Genomic DNA, 25,488 nt, shown 5'->3' with positions numbered 1-25,488 from the left:
GAGGTTCAGAAGTTTTTCACTTTAGAAGCATGTCTTATAAGAGATATAATACAGTACAATACAACACAGTACAATACAATTAGAGGCATAGGGGAATAGCTTTGCTCTATATGTTCCCTGGTTTCAATCTCATTGCCATATCGCTCACTTGGTAATATCCTCTGCTTTACCCTGAAAAATTAAGGACAGTATCTGTCCTATATGATTACTATAAAGAGATGTAATAACAGTTGTTGATTGTAGCAAATTACTTATAAACATTATGTATTTTAGTTGTATGGATCTCACAACAGTTTTGGAGGTAGAGAGTAAAGTTTCTTTTATTCCTATTTTATATAGCAAGGGAGGAAATAAAGGCCCTGGAGATTGTGTTATATTTTCTGAGAACACAGTACTATGTATGTAACAGAGCAAGAACTGGGTGGATTTAGTGACTCATTGGAGAAGAGAATGAACTTAGAATGACGAAGAGAGATTGGGCATAGGAAGAAACAGATGTAATTGGATGTTTTTGCCACCTTGATGATAAACGCAAACCTTATGTACTCTACTGCTGAAGTATCCAGCCTCATTTGTGTCTGAGTTTTACAGACTTTTGGTACCTCAGGAAATACCCATTATTATTAGATATAAACTTATTTTAAAATGACTCAAGGTGGGGTAGGCTAGGACATACGACATCTTCCCACATCCCACGTTGTATCATGATTTACTGGTCAGCAGAAATTTCCATTTATGTGGTCTGTTTTATACCTATAGCTATGCATTTTTCTCCTCCAGCTCGAGGAAAATGTGATTAATACTTTGACCATTAGGTTGGACATTAAGATGATATTTTCCAAGAACCTTTATTCCTTTCTATATGGTAATTTATACAAATAGGTAGGTTGCAGTTTTCATTTCTTCTAGTTTTTAGTTAACACATACTTCAGAGGTTGTTACTTCATCCCTTTGCTCAAATACTCACTGTGGACTACACTCTGGGATACAGACTTGTGCTATTGAGCCTGGCCTCACAGACTGCTTGCCTGACATAGAAGAAAAACATGTAACGCAGTAAATGTCTCCAGTGAATGCGACTACCAGAGCTGGTGTGAGCCGCCCACGGGAGTGAAGACAGACACTGCCTACAGTTTTGAGGCTTTGTAGATGGTTCTTGAAAGAGCTGCTGTCTCAGAAGGATGTTTGAGGGCAAATAGGAATTTATTAGGGGAAACCTCCAAATTTTCTAGTAACTAGCCTACTTTTGCTTCTCAGACACTCAACGCTGTTTCTTACTTGCTCACTAAATTATTCTCCACATGCATTCAGAATTGCTAAAATAAATACCTGGTCTCTCAAGGCTTTTTCAGTTTAGACCATCAGACTGAATGTAATTTGCACATCCTTAGACTCTGTCGCTCGTTGCATGATATGTCTATAGTAGGAACATTTCCTTCATAAATACTATAGTACTGTTTTTGAACATATCTTTGAAATGTTTGAATTAATATTGATGTACTTAAAGCATTTTGTAAGATTAGTTGAAGAGGGTATAATAGAATCCCTTTGGGTTGAAATTCACTGAAGGTTTCTTTTATAAGGAAAAGTCTATAGAATGTGGTTAAGCCATGTTGCAGAGCTTGGCAAATCCCCAGGCTGCGCTATGTAGGGAAGATGGGAAGCCAGCAGCTGCTGGCCTTGTTACTGTTCTGCAGATCGTATCTGAGGACGCCTCTGTGTTACGCGGTGGACACAGGACACTTTTCTCTCAATATAGGAATCAGCAATTAGTCACAGGATTATTTGAACTCTTTTGTTTCAAAACATTTGTTAGGTAGATTGGAAGTTTTACTAACTCAGCTCATTATGAAATATTAATGTGTTATTCATATACCCATGTGTTGTCTCTTATAAGACTGAAATTTAGGTCAAGTTACAACCTGAATTTAATTTTAGTGCAGAAAAATAAGTGTGGCATATTTAAAACCTGTGCTCTAAATTTTAAGCACAATAGATCACAGTACATCTGATTTACATAAATCCTCTGAAATAAAGACTCAGTTGTCTTTTCCCAAAACTTTCTCTCTGTATATGTGTGCATCTCTGTGCACAAGTATGTGTGTACATGTGGGGGTATGTGTGTACATGTGGGGGTATGTGTGTACATGTGGGGGTATGTGTGTACATGTGGGGGTATGTGTGTACATGTTGCAGCCAGTCTTATTCCTTAGCGGCCATTCACCTTGTTATTTGAAACAGAGTGTTAAGGTAACCAGGTGCCAGTGATCCCCATGAATCCTCCCGTGTCCCCAAAGCTGAAGTTATAAATGTGCCTAACTTTTTGCATGGGTGCTGGGGGTTGAACTCTGCTTTTTACTCTTGTGCAGCAAGCACTTCCCCGCAGAGCCATCTTCCCATCCCATTCCTAAGCTTTCTCAGTGACTATTTTCAATATAAAAAAGTTGTTTATTTTTTTTTTAATTGTAATGATTTTGCTTTCAAATTACAGACATTATGTTTTGGAGTCAACTTTATTTGGGTTGTAAGTGACATTATTTTTGTTTCTCAAGGCCATGATTAAAAGTTTCATGGATGTCTACCAGCTTGCAAGTGCTAGAATCTCTACATTAGAAAAGGAAATGACATCGCACCGAAATCACATCGCAACTCTGAAATCCGAGCTCCACACAGCTTGTCTGAGAGAGAATGAAAGTTTACAATCAGTAAGTTCTGACCAAAATGGTTTTCTCTTCTTTGGGTCTTGAGTCCCATGTATATTTCTGTTTTTATTGCTCCTAAGATCATTGGGCTATATCTATGTGTAAGTGTTTGTGTATGTAATTTAGGATAAGTGATCAATCATATAACATACAATTTGTATGGAGGAACAGTAGAGAGGGAAAAAAAGCAATTAATTTTCCACTGTATCCTGTATGGAGATATGCATATTGCTATCACTCTCAGACACTACAGCAGGGCTCCTTTGTTTGGCAGTGCCCTGACAGTTGGGTTTGGCGATATGCATAGTTAAAGCTTATAACTGTCTGAAGATTCAGTGTGTCCCATTAAGACAGAATATTATTAATTATGCGTATAACCAAAATGGTAATTAGAACATGTGATTATTCTCTGTAGAAAACGAGCCTTATTCATAATACATGCCTATCTAAAGATGCATGTTGTGATTCATCTGTGTGATTAACATTCTGCTTCGGCACTCATTTTATGTCTTAAAATTTTAGTAGTGATGAAATTTGGGCTAATTTAAAACTGAAAATAAAAAATTCTACTTTTGGGATATGTATTTGGGGAATTTTATAAAATGAATTTATTTGTGATGTAGTGGAATGTAACAAATGTTCAGAGGGTTGTTAGTAATTGGAGTGTATGTTTTCCTGTTTGGGTTTGGTTATAATGGCTGGGGCGACCTCTAAGTAAAAACTACAGTTTTTAGACTCAGCTGTAGACCTGTTTCAAATGATGACATTTAGTAGCACAGGAGTTACCCTGGCTGACCTTAGGTGGGTGAGAATTGTGGTTCAGCTCTGCTTTCTTTCCTGTTTCAGTTCCACTGCCAGCATTTCAGTGACACCTTTGGGACTGTGGTGTTTGGAGTTACAGACACTTGTGAGCTGTCATGTGGGTGCTGGGAATTGAACCCCGGTCTTCTGGAAGAGCAGCCAATGCTCTTAACAACCCAACCATTGGGACTGTGGTGTTGGAACCGCAGTCATCAACCATCCCCTCCCTCCTTGTCCCAATCTTCTCTTCCTCTCTCTGCCCCACATTTCTCCCCTTCTTGCTTTACTATTTTTGGCATAGCTCCTGTCATCCCCTGACCCACAGGGTATTTTATGCGTGTGCTTATGGCCTGTTTGCTCCCTGACCTCCGCCGAACCCTGGGTAAGCTCTGTGAATACAAGCACGTTTGAGGTGCTCTTCACCGCTGCAAAGACACCCTGGGCCAAGAGCAGTCTGGCCACAGCTGATATCTAGTGTTTATAAAGACAAATATTAGGAATTTATCTAATAAGTATCAAAAGCCAGTTACTTGGGACCTAGAGTGTCAGTTCGATTTTATATGCCTTTATTAGATTCTTAATGAGAGTTTAATGATACTTTGACCTCTACTAAGATAAATTAAGATGAAAGAGAGTACACTGCACATTTGACCATTTGAATTTGCATATTAACCTTTCTCCATGTTTGTTCTCTGCTCTCATTTGTTAGTATTGTATTGTACTGTTTAGCTTATGGTAACTGGTTGGGCTGTACCAATTCCTATTGTTTGCTACTATTAGTCACATAAAACTATTGCTTGCACTTTAAGAAAGATAAAACTTGGTGAACAGAAATTATTTCTCAAATTGTTATTTTTTAAAACAATTTCTGTTTTGATGAAATTGTACTCAGTGTCATACCCGAACTGCCTGTCAGGTCTGAACACACTCTGTCATCACCTCACATGGGAGATGTGTTCCTTCTCGGCATGGTTCTCAAGAAGGGAACACATGCACTGTGAAGCCTCCTCCTGGTGATGTGACATGTCGTCCTGGAGAGTTCAGTGTCTTTATGTGTGTGTGCTCTTTTGTTCATGTCTTTTGTTGATCAGCACTTTTCCCAAAATGTCAAGGCATTTGCATGTGCTCTTTCTAATCCCAATCTCTTAAAATTTTGAGGGGCAGGGGAAGAGCGAACCTTAGACTTTATCTTATATGGATGAGAGGCAGTAGTGTTTGCTGGGTTAAGAGCAAGCATGAGCTTTGAGATGTGTATCCATTTCTATTTCTACTAAGTATACATTACAAAAATTAACATGATCTTTTATAACAGAAAATTATAGTCATAAATTATAACCCACATAGTAAATGCATTTCTGTTACTTTTGAAAATGCAGTATTTTTATTGCACAGGGTCTTATTTTTATAGTAAGAAAGCTGGATGCAGGTGGTTATTTTTGCTAGTTTAGTGATTCATTTTGTAAGTACAGTTCCTACACTGCTTCCTTGTTGTCCTTGGGTATAGTAATCAGCTTTAGGATTCTAAGTCACATCCACATTAGAAGGACAGGATGCCTCAGCAACATCTGATATATAGGTTCTAGTTCTGTCTTCCTAACAGTGGGGTTTGGATCTCAGAATTTTCTACTGCAAATGAGGGTGGTGATACTGCTTCCTGACACAGATAATGGAAAGTTGATTGAGTTGTTCAAATGCTTTGGACTTGGCCATATACTTAGTGAGTAGATGGGTGGTGTGTGTGTGTGTGTGTGTGTGTGTGTGTGTGTGTGTGCTATTAGTTTAGTCACCTTTATCCAGATAGCAGATTGATTGCATCACATCAGGAAGGTTATTTGCTAGCACTTTCTGTGGCATCATTTTGCTCTGCTTTGTACGAGTGTGTACTTTTCCGTCGATGAGAGCATCAGTGTATACCAAAAAATGAACTCTCTGATCTTTCTGAGGCCTGTCTTCCTCTTTTTGTTCATTAACTCATTCTTAACTTCAGTCTAAATATGCCTGAGGATAAAACTTGGAAAATTCAACTTATAATTCCTGAGTTATAAAGGCTATAAAGGAGGCTGTGAAAGAGAAAACAAAAGTAAACCATGGGGGACAACATGTTGCAAGAAGACTCTGTAGTCAGTAGTGTCATTGCTTTGGAAGTACAGTAGAACAGAGGTTGAAATATCCTTTAGGCCTGACCTGTGGCGGCCACTGCTTACCTTGACAAAAGCTTTTCAGGTAATATGTGCGTGGGTATCCGGGAACTTTCCAAACTATAGTGAGTTTACATTTCTTCAAATATTTAGCAGCTGGATGTGAGACAGAGGCAGTATATTCTGAGGGTCCAGGGACTTCTAAGATAGGAGTGATTCCTGTGGTCTATTGCCTTGAGACCCCTAAATAGACTTTCAAAATTCTGTCCAATACACTATACTTTTTCATTTCAGTTCATAGCATGCCTTTTTTCAATCTTTTTCTTTGTACCTGACTATGTTTTATATTTACTGTGAGTTTCTTGTAGAAAGGAATGGTTTGATTTTCCTTTGTGCATTTTCACTCACTGGTTTTTAGTTAAGTAATTAGGGCATTTATAATTAATATATTGTTGATAGGCTTGCATTTTTCTGTCACTTAAAAATGTTGATTTTCTTTGCTTTATGTCTAAAAGCCACTTATGAGCGAGTACATATGATAATTGTCTTTGAGTCTGGGTTACCTCACTCAATGTGATGTTTTCTACATCCATCCATTTGCCTGCAAATTTCAAGATGTCATTATTTTTTTCTGCTGTGCAGTACTCCATTGTGTAAATGCACCGCATTTTCCTTATCCATTTTTTCAGTCGAGGGGCATTTAAGACAAAGATCTCATGTACTCACTCGTAAGTGGCTTTTAGATATAAAGCAAAGAAAACCAGCCTACAAGTCACAATCCCCGAGAACCTAGACAACAATGGGGACCGTAAGAAAGACTTACATGGATCTAATCTACATGGAAGTAGAAACAGACAAGATCTCCTGAGTAAATAGGGATCATGGGGACCATGGGAGAGGGCAGAAGGGGAGGGGAGAGGAAGGGAGGGGAGCAGGAAAACATATATAGCTCAATAAAATCAATAAAAAGAAGAAAAATGTTGATTTCTTCTGTGTTCCCTTTATGTTTTTTCTCTTTGATTATTTGAATTTATTTCAAAATTCCATTTTAATTTGTCTACTGGCTTTTTATATATCTCTTTTTATTATTTTAGTGATATATAGGTATATACATATCTAATTATCTTAATGTTGTTATTAACACCATCAAGAAACCTTACAAGGAAGTCCTTATGACCCATCAAGGATCATTACAGAAAACCACACCAATCAAAAAGCTGAATTAATGGTGTGGGAGAATTGTCTGTATTCTGTCAATCATATTTTAATAAAACACTGATTGGCCAGGCAGGCAGTATAGGCAGGAAAGCCAGACAGGAAGTAGGGGTGGAGCAAAGAGACTGCAGGAAGCTCCCTCCGTCACTCCTGCGCAGACCACCGAAGAGGCAGCATGTAACTTGCCCAGCTGAGAAAGGTACGGAGCCATGTGGCTAATGTAGATAAGGATAATGGGGTAACATAAGTTATAAGAGTTAACAAGAAGCCTGACCTAATGGGCCAATCAGTTTATAACCTTATGGAGTCCTGTGTGTGATTTCTCTTTGGGATTTGCTGGTTGTGGGGTACCGGGCGGGACGGAAACCCCAACAAGCCGGCCCCCTCACACTACAAATTGTGAAGCTCAGTTCTAATGGATACATAGATACAGCTACAAAACATTTCCTCATCTTAAGCTCAGGCAATATTTTGGAAGAGGGGCTGAAAGATTGGAAGAGCCAGAGAGAATCATGGAATTACCTGTGAGACTGTGTCCCTTAGTAATGTCATACATTACAACCCATAAAATCTCACCAACCTAACTGCCCAAATGTGAGCTGAACAAGGACAACCACAATAGACAGACCAGAGTAGATGGGGAGTGAGAACTCCAGGCAGCCAAGGAATACTGGGAGCAGGAATAGTACACCAACTAGTTATCCAATACCAATGATCAGCCCTGAAAACATATAAGTGAATTTGTGTAGACTGAGCAGGCTTATTTAGGAGTTTATATTTATAATCTTAGCCATAAATGCATGCAATAGCAAGTAATGAAAAAAGAGTTAATGAATTTGAAAGAGGGGTATATGGGAAGATTTAGAGAGAGGGATGAAGAGTGGGAGAAATAATGTAATTGTATTATAATCTCAGAAATAAAAAAATCCTTACTAGGATATAAGTTATTTGTTCTGCCATGATTATATAATAACTGATATGTATGTATGTGTGTATACACACACACACACACACACACACACATACACACATTGAAAGGGCCATCGGATATTTTTCTTTTAACAGCTAGGCATAATTCTCTTAGTATTTGTTTTAGAGATTAAAGATTTTAATGGATTTTGTTATTTCTCTTTCATTTCACAATATTTTTATTTAACTTTATTTTTAGAAAATATTTTCATTGAATATGACATTCTGTATTGACAGTACTCTTCCCACACTGTAAAATGTTTTTCTACTTCCTTTTCTCCTATGTGGTTTCTGGTGTGAACTTTACAGTCATCAAACGATTGTCTCCTACATCTGTTATCTCATTTTTTCTCTACCTTCATTCCAGATTTTCCTGTCAGTTTTTCCTAGTTTGATTGTAATATGCCAATTCATATTAGTTAGTTATTAGGTTTCTGAGGGTTAGTGAGTGTAGTTTGTCCTATTCAGCGAGTTTCTTGAATCTCTACATTTATGTCTTTCCCTAGATGTGGGAGGTCTTCAGCCATTAGTTCTTAGAATCTCTACAGAACCAAGTTGCTGCAAAAACTGTATTTGAGGTTTCTTTTTCCCTCTCTTTTCCATTATTTTCTTTCCCGGTTGTTTGAATTGGATAGATTCTGTGAATTCACACAAGCTCACTATCTATTTCCTCTGTCATATCTGCTGTGAACACATATAATAAAAATTTAATTTCAATGTTATATGTTATCTACTTCTAAATTTTCAATTTGTTCTTTTATAATTTCCTCTGCTGAAGAATTGTATGCTTTCATTCATTTCGAGTGTCGGTAACTACTTTAGACTTTGCGTTCTAATTTTACTAGTTAATTCTTTTTGGAAGTACAGTGTACTTATTGTCTTCTTGTACTTTTAGTTGTGACCCTGCCTTTAATGGTAGAGCTGTCTTTCCAGTCCTATTGTCTTTTCTTGGAATGTGACAAAATTTCTTTACTTTGGTGTGTTGAGTAAGTTTAGATTATTTCTTGAACATTTTACACATTGTATGGTTTAAATTATAATTCTTATTATAATCCTTAGAATACTGACATTCTTCCAATTTATCATGGATTTTATTGGTTTTCTTGATGAGAATTGGTAAGACTGTCATTGCTTACTTTGTTTGCTCTGATAGGCAGTCTGGAATTTCCCTTGTCTTTCTAGTCTCATGGGTGATTGCACTTCTCCTAGCCTTAGAATTTAGGTCTTACTAGGTGAGTTGCTTAACCAAGAAGTGATAAATGGAAGTGATATGTATTTTCCTTATGCAAGTCCTCAGTAATTTCTACATGAGCCGTGTGTGCTCAATTTTAAAGATTTTTTTTATTTTTGAGATGTAATATAATTGCCCCATTTCTCCCTCCTCTTTTTCTCTTCCAAACTCTTCCATATTCTTTTTCTTGCTCTTTTACAATTCATGCCTTTTCATTAGTATATGTATATGTATTTCTAAATATAATGATATATATTACTTTTAAATACACAAATACAACCTACTCAGTCTGTGTAATGTTACTTGTCTGTGTGGGTAACTGGCTGGTGTGTTCTTCTTTGGGGAATACTGTTTCTACTACTCTCAGCATTGCTTAGCTGGCTGTAGTTCTTTGTGTAGAGGTGAAGCCTCATGGGCTTTCTCCATCCACTTTGGCATGTCTATTGTTGTCCTTGTTCATCTCATATTAGGCAGTCATGTTGATGAGACTTTATGGATTTAGCTTCTGACATTACTAGGAGACACAGTCTCAGAAAATTTCCTGTCCCTCTGGCTCGTAGAATCTTCTCACCACCCTTTTCCATGATCCAACCTTTAGATGCAGGAGTTTTATTGCAGATGTATCAGTTGGGACTGGGCTCCATGACTTAATTTATTAACTGTGGTTTTACGTAATGGTCTCTATCTGATATTTCAGAGAGAAGTTTCTTTCTCTCCCCCCCTTCTTCCCTCCCTCCCTTTCTCCCTCCCTCTCTTCTTCCCTCCTCCCTTCCTTTCTTCCTTTCTTTTCTTGCAGGGTTTCTCTGTGCAACATCTCTAATTGTCTTGGAACTTACCTTGTAGACCAGGTTTGCTTGAAGCACACAGATTTGCTTGCCTCTGCCTCCTGGGTGCTGGGATAAAAGGCTAGCGTTTTATCTAAATACGTTGCCATATAGTTGCTGAGAGTGAGGTTTCCCTTAGAACAAAGTGGGGAAAGAGAGAGAAAAAGGAAAGTGGAGTTGGTCCTCTACTCCCAGCACTGGCTTTCAGTACCCTGTTTAGTAAGCTGGCTAGATGTAGCTCCATGTAAGGAAGCAAGGACAAACAAAAAGAAACAGGAGACCCACAGTTCTGTGGGGGCACATCTCTAAACTCTGCTTACTTTCCTTTGCTTTTCAGGGCCTTCAGTAGATCCTTCTAGTATTTCCCCAAGATACTTAAGTTGTAACAAATTCAAGAGCTAGGCTTTATGGGTTACTTTTTCTTAGGGGACAGCATACTGTTCACTAGGAATGATGGTGACCAAGTGTCTGATCATTCAAATTTCTTTGTCTTTTGGGTAAGAGCTTTAACTTCAGTGGACTGCTGCTATTCCTTATCTAATAGTTGGGAATATTAATGCCTGCTGACATAGGTGTTTCAAACATCAGAGAAACAGAGTTAATGCTTTGTACCACCTTGTCTGCAAAGCACTGACTGTATGCATGGTCTCCATCAGAATTGAACACTGCTGTGTCTGTTATGTATAGATCATTTTATATCTTACTTTCCGAATGAGCATCATTTGAAGCATGCGGATTAAGATGGATAAGACATGATCTCTGCCTTTGTGGTTTCCTGTTCTTTCCTGGGAACATAACGAACACAAAAATAGGCATAGAAAGTCCATGGGAACACAGGAGAGGGAGAGGTCATTCTGCCTAACATTGTCAGAGGTATTCAGAAGGTCAGAAATGTCTGTGAGAGTCTCCGCAATGATTTGATAGCTTGTTAAAAGAAAAGAACAACCCAAATATGTTTTTTTTTCCAGTGAGGGGTGAGCTTTGTATATAATGATCTGTTTAATTAATGACATCATATTGTGAAATTTGAAATATATATATATATATTCCTGTATTGATTACATACTCTCTCTGTTAAAAAAATCACTGCACTCAAACAGCTGTAACAATAGAATTCCAAACTGCTTGCTATGACATTCCAACCCCACTTCCATGTGTTTCCACTCTGTTCTTACACAATAAGATCCCCTTTTATTTTATAATCTGATTTGATTATGCTTCTAATCATCATGTCCTTGATGCCCCTAGAGAGAGTGTTTGGTCTCTCTAGTGTTTATTTTGGTCATTTCAGAATCCTGTTAACTAGTCCTGTCTTCCAGCACACACCTCACACGTCAGCACCAGTTTCTCCCAGAGCCCACATACAAAGCTTTCCAATAATGCAGGCCTGTTTATGTATCCTGGCACTGTTATTTGTTATTCGTACAAATACTCTGAGCATCAGTTTTGATGTTTTTAATATTTAGATGGAGGTACCTCCGTTGTAATGTTGTTAAAAGAGTAAAATAAAGACAATGTCTGCCATACTAGTATGTGCACAATAAAAATTGACTCTCTTGCCTACACATAACCATATTTTTATCAGTTATGTATTTCCCACAGCTGAGCTTTAAAATATGTTTATTATGAGGAAATGTTTCTTATATGTAGATCACACTCTACTCCCTCGGGTATAGAGTGCAGATTCAGAATCCCATTTCATGCTCAGGTAGAACTCACCTGGGTCTCCGTTTCTTTGGTGCCTTCCTGAGGCCGCGGTGTGGACCGTGCAGCTTGTTGGCGCGCACTGCACTACCGGGGAGAGGAGAATGAGACAGCCGTCACTAGTGCTGCACTGTAAGGAGATGGAGAACGCAGCCGTGGCTGGGACACTGCATTCAGGTGTCGGGTTGAAGGAGCTGACCCTGGAAGATGTGGGGAGCTTAGGAGAGCCAAACCTGGAGGATGGGGGGAGCTTGTGAGAGCAGACACTGCGGCATGTGGGGCCAGCTCAGCGCTCCATGAGTAGTGACAAGCTTTTCTTTTAGGAACTATCTGGACTAAGTTCTTTCTGGTAGCCGTTAAAAAGTACCTCCTTCCTTTGCTTTAGTTCTCTTTCCTGCTCTAAATTTATTTTTTTTCCTGTTTGTCCTCCAAATTCACCCACATTTTATGCAAGTCAACACTCATTTTACATTTTGCTAAATACTGCTTACTTTCTACATGAGCCAATTGAACTCTCCATGTGTTTATCATAAGCTCCAGCCTTGGCCTTTGGGTACTAATAGAACTAAATAAGGGAAGCATAAAATACTCATGATGTCAGCTCGGCCAACACCAAACTTTTATTTTAATTTTTTTATTTAAAAGTTATTTTAACACTTTACATACCGACCACAGTTCCCCCTCCCTCCTCTCCTCAAGCACCCCCCACCTTTTCCCCTCCCAATAGCCCATCTACTCCTCAGAAAGGGTAAGGCCTCCCAGGAGGAGTCAACAAAGTCTGGCATATCAAATCAAGGCAGGACCAAGCCCTTCCCCCTGTATCAAGGCTGAGCAAGTTAGCCCTCCATAGGGAATGGGCTCCAAAGAGTCAGTTCATGCGCTAGGGAAAATTCCTGGTTCCACTGCCAGTGGCTCCACAGACTGCCTAAGCCACAGAACTGTCACCCACATTCAGAGGGCCTAGTTTGGTCCTATAAAAGCTCCCTAGCGGTCAGTCCAGAGTCAGTGACCTCCCACATGCTCAAACTACATCTTTGATCTTGGCATTCATTTCCAAACTTTTAGAGTTTTTCCATGCCCTTAAAACTGGAGGTTCTTTTGTTTAGTGAACAGGTGTGACAGCTCACACTGCATGACTTCTGACTGTCGCCTCTAGTGCTTAGCTGTATGATACTTTTAAAGAAGATCCGCTTTTAGGTCTGGACAGTTGGTTTAATGATCAACAGCACCAGCTGCTATTCCAGAGGACCTGGTTTGATTCACAGGATCCACATGGTGCCTCACAACCAGCTATAACTCCAGATTCAGGGCATCTGATACTCTTTCCACCTTCCATGGACACCGGGCATGTACATGGTGCACATACATATAAGCAGGAGAAACACCCATATACATAAAATAATAATAGTTTTTAAAAGGTAAAAAAAGATAAGATCTACTTTCATGATGCATCATTGGGTAGGTGACTTTTGAGTATGATATTATAAATTTCTGGTGGGAGTGCAAGTTGGTACAGCCCCTTTGGATGTCAGTGTGACGATTTCTCAGAATATTAGAAAATTACCTCCCTCAAGACCCAGTAATGCCACTTTTGGGTATATGCCCAAAGGATGCTCAATTGTACCACAAGGACATGTGTTATAGCCAGAACCTGGAAACAACCTAAATGCCTCTTAGCTGAAGAATGGATAAGGAAAATGTGGTACATTTACACAATGTAGTACTACACAGCATAAAAAACAATGACATTTTGAAATTTGCAGGCAAATGGATGGATCTAGAAAATATCATATTGAGTGAGGTAGCCCAGACTCAGAAATACAATTATCATATGTACTCACTCATAAGTGGCTTTTAGACATAAAGCAAAGAAAAACCAGCCTACAGTTCACAATCCCAGAGAACCTAGACAAGAAAGTGAGACATACATGGATCTAATCTACATGGGAAGTTGAAAAAGACAAGATATTCTGAGTAAATTGGAAGCTTGAGGACTATGGGAGAGGGTAGAAGGGGATGGGGAGAGGATGGGAGGGGTGTGGAGAAAAATGTATAGCTCAATAAAAACAATTAAAAAAATAAAGGACAGCATAGTTTGCATAGTGAATTTCAGGATGGTCACAACTACATGGTAAAATCCTGTCTTGAACAAAATGACAAAATAAAATATTATATACTTCATAACAAGAAAGAAATGCTGATCTATTTGAATTACTGTTAATTGGAGGAGCCTTTTGTAATAGCTGTCCAACACCTACTTACTGCTCATCCTCTCCTCTGCACACTCCACAGGTCCCCTGAGCTTGTCGTGCATTTTCCTGATGAATCCTCATCAAACTATGTGTCATGGTCTTCCTTGATGACCGCAAGCTTGACTAGAATAATTTACATATTATTATGTCTATGGTAAAATAGAATGAATTGGGTACTTCTCTTTTGTATTAATCTTCATAAAAAGGGACAAAATTCCGAGAATGTTTGTGTCCAAGTAGAGCATTACTTTGACGTATCATCTACATAATTTACACTTTGCTGAGTGTTTTATGGCTCTTGCTCTGCACACATAAAGTACCTTTTACTCACGTGCTGGGGCTCAGGAAATGCTTGTTGATAACAATTTAAAAAGCAAATTAATGTAAAATGTGCCTCAGTCCTCCAATAGCTGGGTGTGTGAGAGGATTGCTTCAGGTGGAAATGAATTTACACAGATCAACAGGCGGTGCATTCTTAAAAGTGTGTTGTGGAGCTAGGGAGATGTCTCCACAATTAAGAGCACTTGTTGCTCTCCAAGAGGACTCAGGTATAATTCCTGCCATCCATGTCAAATGGCTCACAACCATCTATAGCTTCAGTTTTGGGAGACGATCCAGTGTCCTCTTCAGGACTCCCTGGTACCAGGTACGAGAAACAGACTCAATCATTTATGTACTCAGAAATCCATAAGAACATTAAACTGGAATGGAAGCCATAATGAATATAGAAAGGACCTATAGGGTAAAAAAAGAGAATAAAAAGGTAAATAAAATAAAAATAATAAAATAAAAAATTTGAAAAAAGGAAAAACTGTGACACAATATTATGAGACAAGGACCCTCCAAAGATGCTGCTGAGTGCACTTCTGTTGGCACCCACTGCTGGGCGAGCACCCCACCCTTCAGAGCAGTTTGTTTCCCTGGTGAGACTCCCTTGGAGGAGACTAAATGAAGGAAACCATTTGTAAATGGTTCAGTTGGAGATTGCTTCTGGGTAGGGATTGGGACGTGTGTCCACTTCTTTCAACTCTAGAATCCCGTTTGCCACAGACCTGTGCAGGCCCTGTGTGTGCTGCCTTAGTCTCTGAGTTCACATTTGCACTGTGTTGATGTAGAGGGCCTTGTTTACTTGGTGTCCTCCATCCCTTCTGACTCTTACAGTCTTTCTGCCTCCTTTTCCATGGGGGCTCCCTGAGCCCTGAGACATAACAAGTGATTTTAAATTGTATTTTCTTGGACACTTATATCCTATCATAGAAAAATTCACTAAAAGTGGATCAAAGCCCTGAGTATAAAATTCACAATGAGAAAATCCATAAAACCCACGGTTTAAATCCTCAAGTGCTTAGATTTGATAATTGATTCATAGATAGAACTGCAAAAGGGTGAGAGTCAGAAGAAACTCATGTGGACAGAATTCTTCAAAACTAAAATGCTTTTATAAGTGAAACGACAAAGCCAACACAGAAAAAATATAATCAATGGACTGGGAGAAAATATTTATAATTATGTATCTAGTTATGGTCTGGTATAGAGAATATAAGAGCCCTTTAACTCAATAGGTAAATAATAACATAATTTTAAAACTGGACAAAGGCTTTTCCTAGCTGCTTTTCTAAAGAACATATTCAACAAACACTTAGGAGATACTTGATGTCACTTGATGACTCCTCAGCAAATTAAATTTGAGGTTTCCATTTGACACAGCAAGGCTCCTCCTAGGTATATATTCGGAAGAATCTAAAATAGTTCTTCAAACAAAATACTTCGGCATAACAGCAGGTGACTGTTCATTGTAGGCAAGGGGGTTTGCTCAATGGAAGTCAGTTGCTGAAGTGATAAAAATATACATTGTATCTAGACAGAGGTGTGAAACCACAGTTTCAATGCATTTAAAATTACATTTAAAAAATTTTATGAATATGAGCATTGCATGATTGTATGTACACTGTACATGCGTCCAGTGGCCGTGGAGGCTAGAAGAAGGTGTTAGATCCTTTAGAGCTGGAGTTGTGAACAAGCAGTTGTGAGCTGTTATGTGCGTGCCTGGAACTGGGCCTAGGCTCTATTCAGGAGCGGCAGGTGCTCTTTCTGCCAAGCCACCTCTTCAGTCCCTAGGGGCCTCGAAATTTTGATTCATGTTGCAGTATGTGTAAAAAACAAGGCTCACCAGAACAGTCCACTTAGTCTGCTTCATGAGTGTTTGATTCCATTTGTAAGAAATGTCCCAGATTGACAGAATCAGATGAATGGTTGACAGTCACCATAGGAGGCAATGGAGGTGAGTGCTGAGGGGGTACGGGGTCCCCTTGGGATGAGGAAGCTTTCTGAAAGGAGATGACTGTACAGAATTGCGGGTACACTTGGCGATTTAAAATTGAGAAGATGGTAAATTCTATGTTGAATTTGCTTTACCACATTAAATTTTATTTTTTTACACGAAGTTTTTAGCTGGTGTGGGATTCTTTTTACACAGGATGGCCAAGTGTTACACTGCAAAGTAACATGACACAGAGAAACAGGAAGTTGGGTTCTAGAGAAAACTTGCCTATTGACTCATCTCAGAGCTTTGGGAAGCAAACCATGCGGTCTTCATTTTCCTGGCTATAGAATGAAGAGTTTTAATTAAAAGAAATCTGAATTCCTGCACAACTCTAAAATCCTTTTATTTGAGTTATAAATAGCAATTTAGAATTCTGAATTCTGTGCTTTATATTGTTCCTGCTTCAACTTACATCAATAAAATGAATACGTTTCTAAATTTGATTATATTCAGCACCAAGAAACCGTTCACAAAGCATGCTAGGCATATAAACCTCAGAATAGAACTTATAACTAGGTAGTCAAAAAGTCCCCAAAGTAATTGGAAAATGGATTAGTATACTTGTAAGAAATATTTCCTTTTTAATGCACAGTTTTTTTGATATTTAATATGTCAGGAATGTGAACTTTTAACTTGTCAAACTATTGTAACATATTTGAAAATTATAGTAATTTGATTAAAATGTTGCCTATAAGGCAAAAGGTTTAGTTAATGGAATCCATATGTAATTAAAATGCAGAACTAAATGTAATCAGACTCCAGTGACTAGTGCCTTCATATTGATAGTTTTACAATGGCCTCTGGGGTTGAAAGTTGAAATGTTACAGAATACAACAGTGCTGTAGGAAACAAGCTGGCTATTTAATTGTGTTACTGTTGCCTAAGCACTCACTTGATGATATGTGACTATGGCGTTCTGGGTTGTCATCGGCTTAGTACTGTCTTCTGCTGGCAGGTGGTAGGCACACATGGCTGCTAAGCCACTGGAAGAGACAGCACTGCAGTGTAGACAGACCAAGATGAGGGTCCCCGCGGCGAGCCAGCCCGCACTCCTTCTTAATAACAGAGTTGCTTAATTTGGGTGAGTTCGCTTGAATCATATGAATGTAATAGACGCAACACTATGCACCAACCCACAAAAAAGTTAATTTTTTCCCCCTGAACTTAAAAAAAAAAAGATTTTTTCTGGACGATTTTAAGAGTCGACATCCTGTGCTAGAGTTCTCTAATCATCAGCAGCACGATTTACAATCAGAACACACAGAGAGCCGGTTCAGCCCAGCTCATCTGTTGATTTTGGCAGCAGCCCTTAATCTTACTGTGTACAGCTGCCACTTAAGAGTGGGGGGCTCAGCAGAGAGTCAGGGAGGGGGGCCTGCGAGGCTGGTCAAGGCAGGAGCATAGAGACCTGCTTCATCTCAATGGCCTTTCCTATTTTACTGCCCTCCACCCTTTTTAACCCAAAATTAAATACGGACCTCTCCTGAGCCGCTGCGCTCCAGGCATAAGAAATTGTAATGTCTGGCTTCCAGAAACTGTCCCGTCAAAATGTGCTTCTGATTAGGTGGCTTAATTACAGCTGTGCAAACACTGTTGATTCAGGCCTCAAGATTCCAGGGCATGTCAGCTGCTATTAGCTAACCTTGGACCGAGTCCACCGTTTTAAAACTCTGTACCACTAACGTCACCTTGCTTGACAACTTTTTATTTAAGTGGAAAAGTTGCCAAAAGCAGTACATTTTAATCAATATATTGTTCAACACACAATTTCATTTGTTTGACCATTAATGACTTTATCAAGAATAAGGAAGCTCTGTTTGTTCAAAACAGTAAGTCTTGAGTAGTATTTTTGAAGGGCCAACTGACACAAGAATTACTTTTAATTCCTTTAATTCAGTTTTATTTTAAATTTAACATGTTGATTTAGCCACCCAACTTTATTACACCTAAATTTTTCTGACAGTTTCATTTGCTGTTAGGAAATAAAATTGCTTTTTTTCAACATGGGAAATAATGGCTAGTTTTTAAAATGTTATGTTTGAAGCTTCCCTTGCCTGAGGCTTGTTCAGGCCTGAACTCGGTTTACTTTTGGAAGGAAACGAACCTCATTAAATAGTTTTTAATATTTTAATATTGCCCATGTTTTTTTTGTGTGTGTGTGTGTGTGTGTGTGTGTGTGTGGTGAGAAGCTGATTAGACTTGTCTATTTCCACCTGCGCTGGAAGTAAAAGTTGTAATTGTTTGATGATTCCAATACTTTGGACTTTTGAATACAATTGCTGCAGATACTGTGAATAGCTGTATATTTTAGGTAGTTATAATTCTGTACAATACTGGATATGTAAACTTACTCTTATATGACATGAAAGGCAATATGACAAAAAATTTCCAGCAATTGAAAAGAAAGCAATATCTTAAAAACATGGTAGGCAGTTTGACAACAAATGTCAAAGGCATAATTCTTGCAGTAATTTTGTAGACTTAAAAATTTAGTTTATGCCACACTGAAAATTTGAGAGAGACCCAAATGCTGTCTTTAAAATGAAACCCCCATTAAGTTAATTAATGTATGTGATCAAGAAGTATCTTTCTTGCTGATCAGACTCATTGAATGATTAGTGAGCTAACTCAGCATTTGTTCAAGTTGAATTAAGAGTTCACTCATAAGTAGTTCATCATAGGAATGGACATGTATATAGATAAGTAGATGTGTGTTTTCAAAAAGAGAAACATTCACAAAGAGAATGTTGGGCTTCTGACTCAAAATAGGTTTGAAATCAGCATTCCTGTAACTATCCAGTAAAAACCAATAACATCTTCATAAGACCAGGGTTATGGACACAGCTGTACAGCTGCTCTTGTCTTGTCACTATTGAGTGAGTCTTCACGCCAGACTTATAAAGGAAACACTACCTGTTCATCTCTAGATGAAGGACGCAGGCCCAGAGTGGGGAGCTACTGTTTGCATAAAACCCATACCCTAAAGATGCAAATTCTTTGTGGAAAAAAGAATTTCAGGTGACGCAGTAGTGGAAAAATATTAAGAATGACCAGGTTCACACTGGCCATTAAGGGACAAGTATATTTTAGACTGAAGAAAAGTTTTATACTTTTCTTTGTAAAAAAAAAAAAAACTAATTTTTTCATTTCAGTATAAAGTGGTTGTGTATAAAGAGTGTCAGATTCTCTAGGTCTACAGGTGCGATCTTTTACCTAGAACAAAAGGACTTCCTTCTTTCCTTTTGAAGCTGCTTTCATGCACAAAGAATTCAAGGTGTATTCTTCCATGGTAGACGGGTTTGAAGTTTCCGTCTTGCGTTTGTTCTTATGATTCTGTGTTAGTTGAGAAATTGTGAAGAAATAGCGGCCTTCATTTTCCAGAACTTTGGCTTAGGGCATGCTTTGATAGGTGCTGCCTTGGGTTTATTTTGTGGTTACTCTCTGTTCTCAGTGGTTGCCTGACATAGATTGGGACTATACGCTTCAAGAAGATGAGGGGCCAAAGAAGGTTATGAGATTTTATTTTATTTTATTTCATTTTATTTCTGTTGAAGTCTAGTTGAAACTAATGAATTTGGTTGAAAATGTATCATATAGATTTATGCAGATAGATTTTATATTCCCATATAAAATGGTTATTTTGATATAGCCTTGCTAATCCTTACTGGTGTCTAAGGATTCACTTTGAAAAGGCAGCTTATTAAGTAGCATTGGGTATAGATGCTGATGATTAAAATTTTATACACACACACACACACACACACACACACATATATATATATATATATATATATATATATATATATATATCCTAACTGGTTTTGCCTTTTCTTGATAATATAACATTTTTCTTTATAGAAATAAAGAACAAAAGAGTTTTGAAGAATGAATATATTTCTACCTATATAGATGTTTTACTCATCATCTTGTGATTGTACAATAATTTGGCTATGAATCGATCTTTATTGAAATACCATGCTTTCACATGTTTGTGTGTCTTGATACATATTTACTATGATGAATCCACTCACCCCATTACAGGTGCTATGGGAGAGCATTCTTTTATGTTAGTATACCTGGTACAGGATGTGAGGAATCATTTACTAAAAGTTACACAACAAATTCCAGTTTGTGTGTACAATATTTAGTTCTCATCCTACTTGGAAATGTAGATGTCAGAGACAAAGTTTTGTGGCTGTGCTCATCACCCTTTCCCAGTGGACCCAGAATTTCATTGCTAGCCAGGTCACCTCCTTTGTCAAACAATTGCTGAAAATCCTATTTCAACAGACTTCCCATTTTCCTTAAGAGGAGGAGACATAAAAGAAGAGAACTTGCTGATGTGAATGTATTGACTTGTCCACCTTAGATCAGGGTTTGAGTGTCTTATTCAATGTGTGTGTGTGTGTGTGTGTGTGTGTGTGTGTGTGTGTGTGTGTGTGCATGCTATTTTTTTTTCAAGACGGTTTTTCTCTGTAGCTTTTGAACCTGTCCTGGAACTAGCTCTTGTAGATCAGGCTGGCCTTGAACTCACAGAGATCCAACTGCCTCTACTTCCTTAGTGCTGGGATTAAAGGCACACATTACCACTGCCCCGCCCAGCACAACATACTATTATTGAATTAAAAAAATTAAAATAATTTATGAGATATGTACGAACCATATTTATAGATGATAGTAAATTGTACATGATTTATTTCTGTAATTGGGGAGAATACTGTATGCTAACAAGACCACCTGATTGATGTGAAACAATGTAATGACAATGAGTTAATATTTATTAAATTAGTAAATATTTGCTGGCAAGCATTTTATATTTATTTGGGGATCACAGAAGAATTGAGATGTATTTCTGATGACATTTATGTGCATTTGGATATAAAAATTCAATGTCTCTGTTATTAAACTGTGTAATTCCCAGTCCTACTCCTTTGAAAGTTCTAGTTTGGTCCCGGGACTATGATTGGTCATGAAAGGTTGATGTGAACATTTTTAAGCCTTTTCCTGTGGTAATCTAAGTTTCTGGAATTAGCTTGCCATCTTCTGTGTATTCCAGATCTGTTTCTCATTCAGCTCAGACTTTATATCTAAGACCTGATAAAGACCATGGCCTCTATACCTTGCTCAGCTTTGTTTCTCCTGAGCATAGGGTCTGGAAGTTAGGTATTCTGCACCCATGCTGTGCCTGACTCCCATTACTAAGTGGGTTATGGAATCAATGAATTCTGCTTCCTTTTGAAGGGCTCTTTAGAGCTCTTACTCTTCCTATCTTTTATGCAAGAAAGATAGTTGTGTCCACACATGGATTGAATACAAAGAGATGTAATGAGTTGCTGATTTGATGGAATTTATAATCTAGTCGGTGAGTCAGGTCAGAAACATAATGCAATAAAGTGATAAATGCTCATGGGGCTTAAATATGATTTATTTGTACTGGACTGATTAGGTAATAGTTTTTGAGCACTTCAGCTTTATTTTGAAACAAGGATAGGGTTAGAACAAAAAATTTCAGGCAGGGAAACCTATGTGAGCAGACAGTATATTGGTTTATAAGAAACTAAAGCCAAATTGTGAGTTTTCTTTCAGTGTTGTTATTTTAACCTATTTTTGTGATTCTTTATAGTTTTCTAAATATACTCACTATATACACTCATTCTTTTTTGCGATAAAGGTATTATTTGTGACGTTAGGAAAGCAAGGTTATTTTTTCCAGTCTCATCCTGTTTAGTAAGCCAAGAGCTGAGACTGTTAGCTCTTTGCGAACCTCCATGGCTCCTTTTTCCTTCTACCAGGTCACATACAGTTTTCCATTTAAGTTACTTCCTACCTGTCCAATGATCAAGGGAGATTATTTTTAAAAGAAAAGTATAATCTATGAATATGAAACAAAGCAGAACTTGTTGATACCTTACATACTTCCATACGTACCTACATACATATATATGGAGTTTTCTAACCAGAGGCTTGATGCGGGAGAATTGTCTGTATTCTGTCAATCATATTTTAATAAAACGCTGATTGGCCAGGCAGGCAGTATAGGCGGGAAGACCAGACAGGAAGTAGAGGTGATGCAATGAGAACAGGAGAATTCTGGGAAGCAGGGAGGTTCCTCTGCCATTCCTGCGCTGACCACTGAAGAGGCAACATGTAAGCTGTCACACTGAAAAAGGTACCAAGCCATATGGCTAACATAGATCAGAATAATGGGTTAAGATAAGTCATAAGAACTAATAAGTAGCCTGACCTAATGGGCCAATCAGCTTTATAACTTATAGAGATCTCTGTGTGATTGATTTTCTTTGGAATTTGCCGGCTGTGTGGTATCGGGCGGGATAGAAACCCCAACAAGCCGGCCCTCATGTTACAGAAGCTTGGTGAAGGGCAGGAAGGGAAAGAGGAGGAGAATTAGCTAACATTTATCTGATATTTTCCTTGTATGAGACACTGTCATAGTCTTATATATTTCAACATATTCAATACTGACAACATTCCTATACAATTGTATTCCTCTGAGGTACAGCTATTGTCCCGGAACAATAGGTGATGAAATAAGGACATGAACACTGGTTGTCAATTAAGTAGCTCATTCATGATGGTGGCCATGTGGGCTCTGTATTCTGTGTGATCCTGGTTTGACCTGGTTAGCCTGGTTTGGCCTATTCAGGAATGCTTCAGCTTCTTCACATGTTGAGAATGAAGATACCAATAGCACCTCCCTCTGGGCTGTGAGGTGGTTAATTGAAAAGGATACTTGTAAAGTCCTTGCTAAAACATTAACATCCCTTTCCTTCTACTCTGACCAGTTGAAGAAAGAATCACTATTACTTGTTATTAAAGTAGGGGTTTCTAATAGCCTTAAAGAAATTCTTGACTTGGAGGAAAAACATTCTTTCCTTGGATTAGATTGTATGAAGTAGAATGCTTTTGATTGCACTTCCTGTTTGTCTAAATACTTAGGCTTTAAAATATGCTATTTAGTGACTGACTCATTGATAAGAAGTAATTCTCTATTATATTAATACTTTCCCATGAATATAGAAAGTTTTGTTTTATAGGTTATACAATTAGCATTTTATTACATAAATACAATCCATCACAATAAAATGAAGTACATGCAAAATCTGAAAACATGATCCTAAGAAATCAAACTACTCTGAGCTCTGGTAGAAGCAGCAGATTGTTGTGACCTCTCAGTTGTGCATGTTACAGACATTCCGAGGCATTAACATTCATAGACATCAACCTGCAGAGTTGTTGTGGAATTTTTGGATGAAAGTTTATGTCATAATATCATTTAGTATACATTTAAGTCACCCTAATTGATTTCTAGATATTTGCTTTATTATGAATATAAGATAGTCAGCAAATAGAAATGAAGGGGAAACATACCACTTTACAATGTAAGCATAAAATATTTGATCTATTTGTTTGGTAGTATTTAAATATCAAATGATGTTTACTAACAGTGGTCTTTCAATGTGGTAAGGAACCGCTTGTTTGTCCCAGCTGCCCAGAATTGAAATAATCACACAGAAATTGTATTAATTAAATCACTGCTTGGCCCATAAATTCTAGCTTCTTATTGGCTAACTCTTATATATTAATTTAATCCATTTCTATTAATTTGTGTATCGCCATGTCGCAGTGGCTTACTGGATAAAGTTTCGGTGTCTGTCTCTGGTGGAGCTACATGACTTCTCTCTGACTCTGCCTTCTTTCTCCCAGCATTCAGTTTAGTTTTTTCTGCCTATCTAACTTCTGCCCTGCTATTGGTCCAAAGCAGTTCCTTTATTCATTAATAAAGGCATACAGAGGGAAATCCCACATCATTTCAAAGCTAAGTTAACTTTAAAAGTTTTAAGATTGTGCTAGACTAGACTATATATTGTCATCTAAAATAGTCAAGTAAAATTTGAAAGATGCTGCCTTGGTTTCTTTTCCTGTTGCTGTGTTAAAATACTCTGACAAAAGCCTCTCAAGTCAGGCAACTGCAGCTTGAAGCAGCTGGTCAAGCAAAAGTAATAGATTAATTTCCTGAGGTGTGTCGTTGGCCTTTCTTCTCCATCTCTGTAGTGTGATTAAAATACAATTGAACTATTTTGAGTGTGATCTTAGATTTATTCATAGTATAAATTTTTACCTCTGTCCAGCTCTGTATCTCTTTTTATTTTGTAAAACTGAGACACTATACCCATAAACCACCTGGCAATTAAAAAAAAATTTAAAATCAGTCTCTATCTCCAAACTTCTGCTACCATTTTACTCAGTGTCATCATTGTTTTGACTGCTTTATGTATCTTCTATAAAATATAAGATTTTTAGTAGATTTTTAGTACAATGACCTCAGAGTTAATTTTATATAATGCTATAGTATATGTCATAATTTCCTATCTTTTTGACAATTTCACCATATTATTATTTTGTAAATTATTTTTTATTTTTATGTGTATGGGAGTTTTACCTTTATGTATGTGTTTGTATCACAAGCAGATAGCATCCTCAAAGGCCAGGAGAAGGTGTCTTATCCCCTTGGCTATGGGCACTAGAAATTGAACCTGTATCATCTGGAGGTGTAGCCAGAGCTCTTAACCATCTCTGAGCCATCTCTCCAGCCCAGTCCCCAAACAGTGCAATTCCTTGCTGTTTTTAAGAAAGTGTCTCACTATGTAGCTTTGGCTGACCTTGAATTCACTATATACGCAGACCCCTGACTTCTAGAATTAAAGGCATACACCAGCAGACCTAGCCTATTTCCCTGTATTATATACTGTAGTTTATTTATTAATTTATCTGTCTATAGACTCAAGTTACTTTCTAGTTTTAGCTACTGTGAATAATACTGCTAAATAACATAGGTGTCCATTTTTTTTTTTTTAAGATTTGCTTTCAGTTCTTCTGTGTGTTAACTTTGAAGTGAAATTGCAGGATATTACAGTAATTTTGTTATATTTTTTTAAGGAATTGGCATATGATTTTCCGTGGTGGTTGTATGGTTTTATAGCTCTATAATCATTGTACAAGATCTCCAGTGTTGCTGCATCTTTGCCAGCCTGCTTAGCTTTGTTTCTTTGATAGTTGCTACTGATAGGAGTAATGTCATATATCACTGAGGTTTTGCTTTGCGTCCCCAATGTTTTTTTGTGTGTGATTTTTGTTGTCTTTTCATGTGCTTATCAACTGCATGCAGTCTTTGGTCAATGTTCCCTCAGCATCCTTGCTCAGTTTTGAACTTAGATTTTGCCGCTGAGTCCCAGGAATTCAGTATCTATGTGGATTTTAATCTCCTAGCAGGTGTACAGTTTACTGACATTTCTACCATTCTGGGAGTT

At 37.9% G+C, this 25,488-nt stretch overlaps 1 protein-coding gene across 3 annotated transcripts in view; it reads left to right on the top strand.

The window, feature by feature from the left end:
- The window catches only part of Ccdc171 (coiled-coil domain containing 171), a 378,010-nt gene that overhangs the window by 319,711 nt on the left and 32,811 nt on the right, over positions 1-25,488 (top strand). For all 3 annotated transcript variants that reach the window (XM_087904896.1, XM_087904894.1, XM_087904895.1), the window contains one exon: positions 2,553-2,705. In XM_087904896.1, the coding sequence (XP_087761022.1) occupies positions 2,553-2,705 (153 nt within the window). The remainder of the gene's footprint in view (positions 1-2,552; positions 2,706-25,488) is intronic.

Source organism: Myodes glareolus, chromosome 3 (genome assembly GCF_982192425.1).
Source record: "Myodes glareolus chromosome 3, mMyoGla1.1, whole genome shotgun sequence".
NCBI classification, from domain to species: Eukaryota; Metazoa; Chordata; class Mammalia; order Rodentia; family Cricetidae; genus Myodes; species Myodes glareolus.
This window is presented reverse-complemented; position numbering and strand designations above follow the sequence as displayed.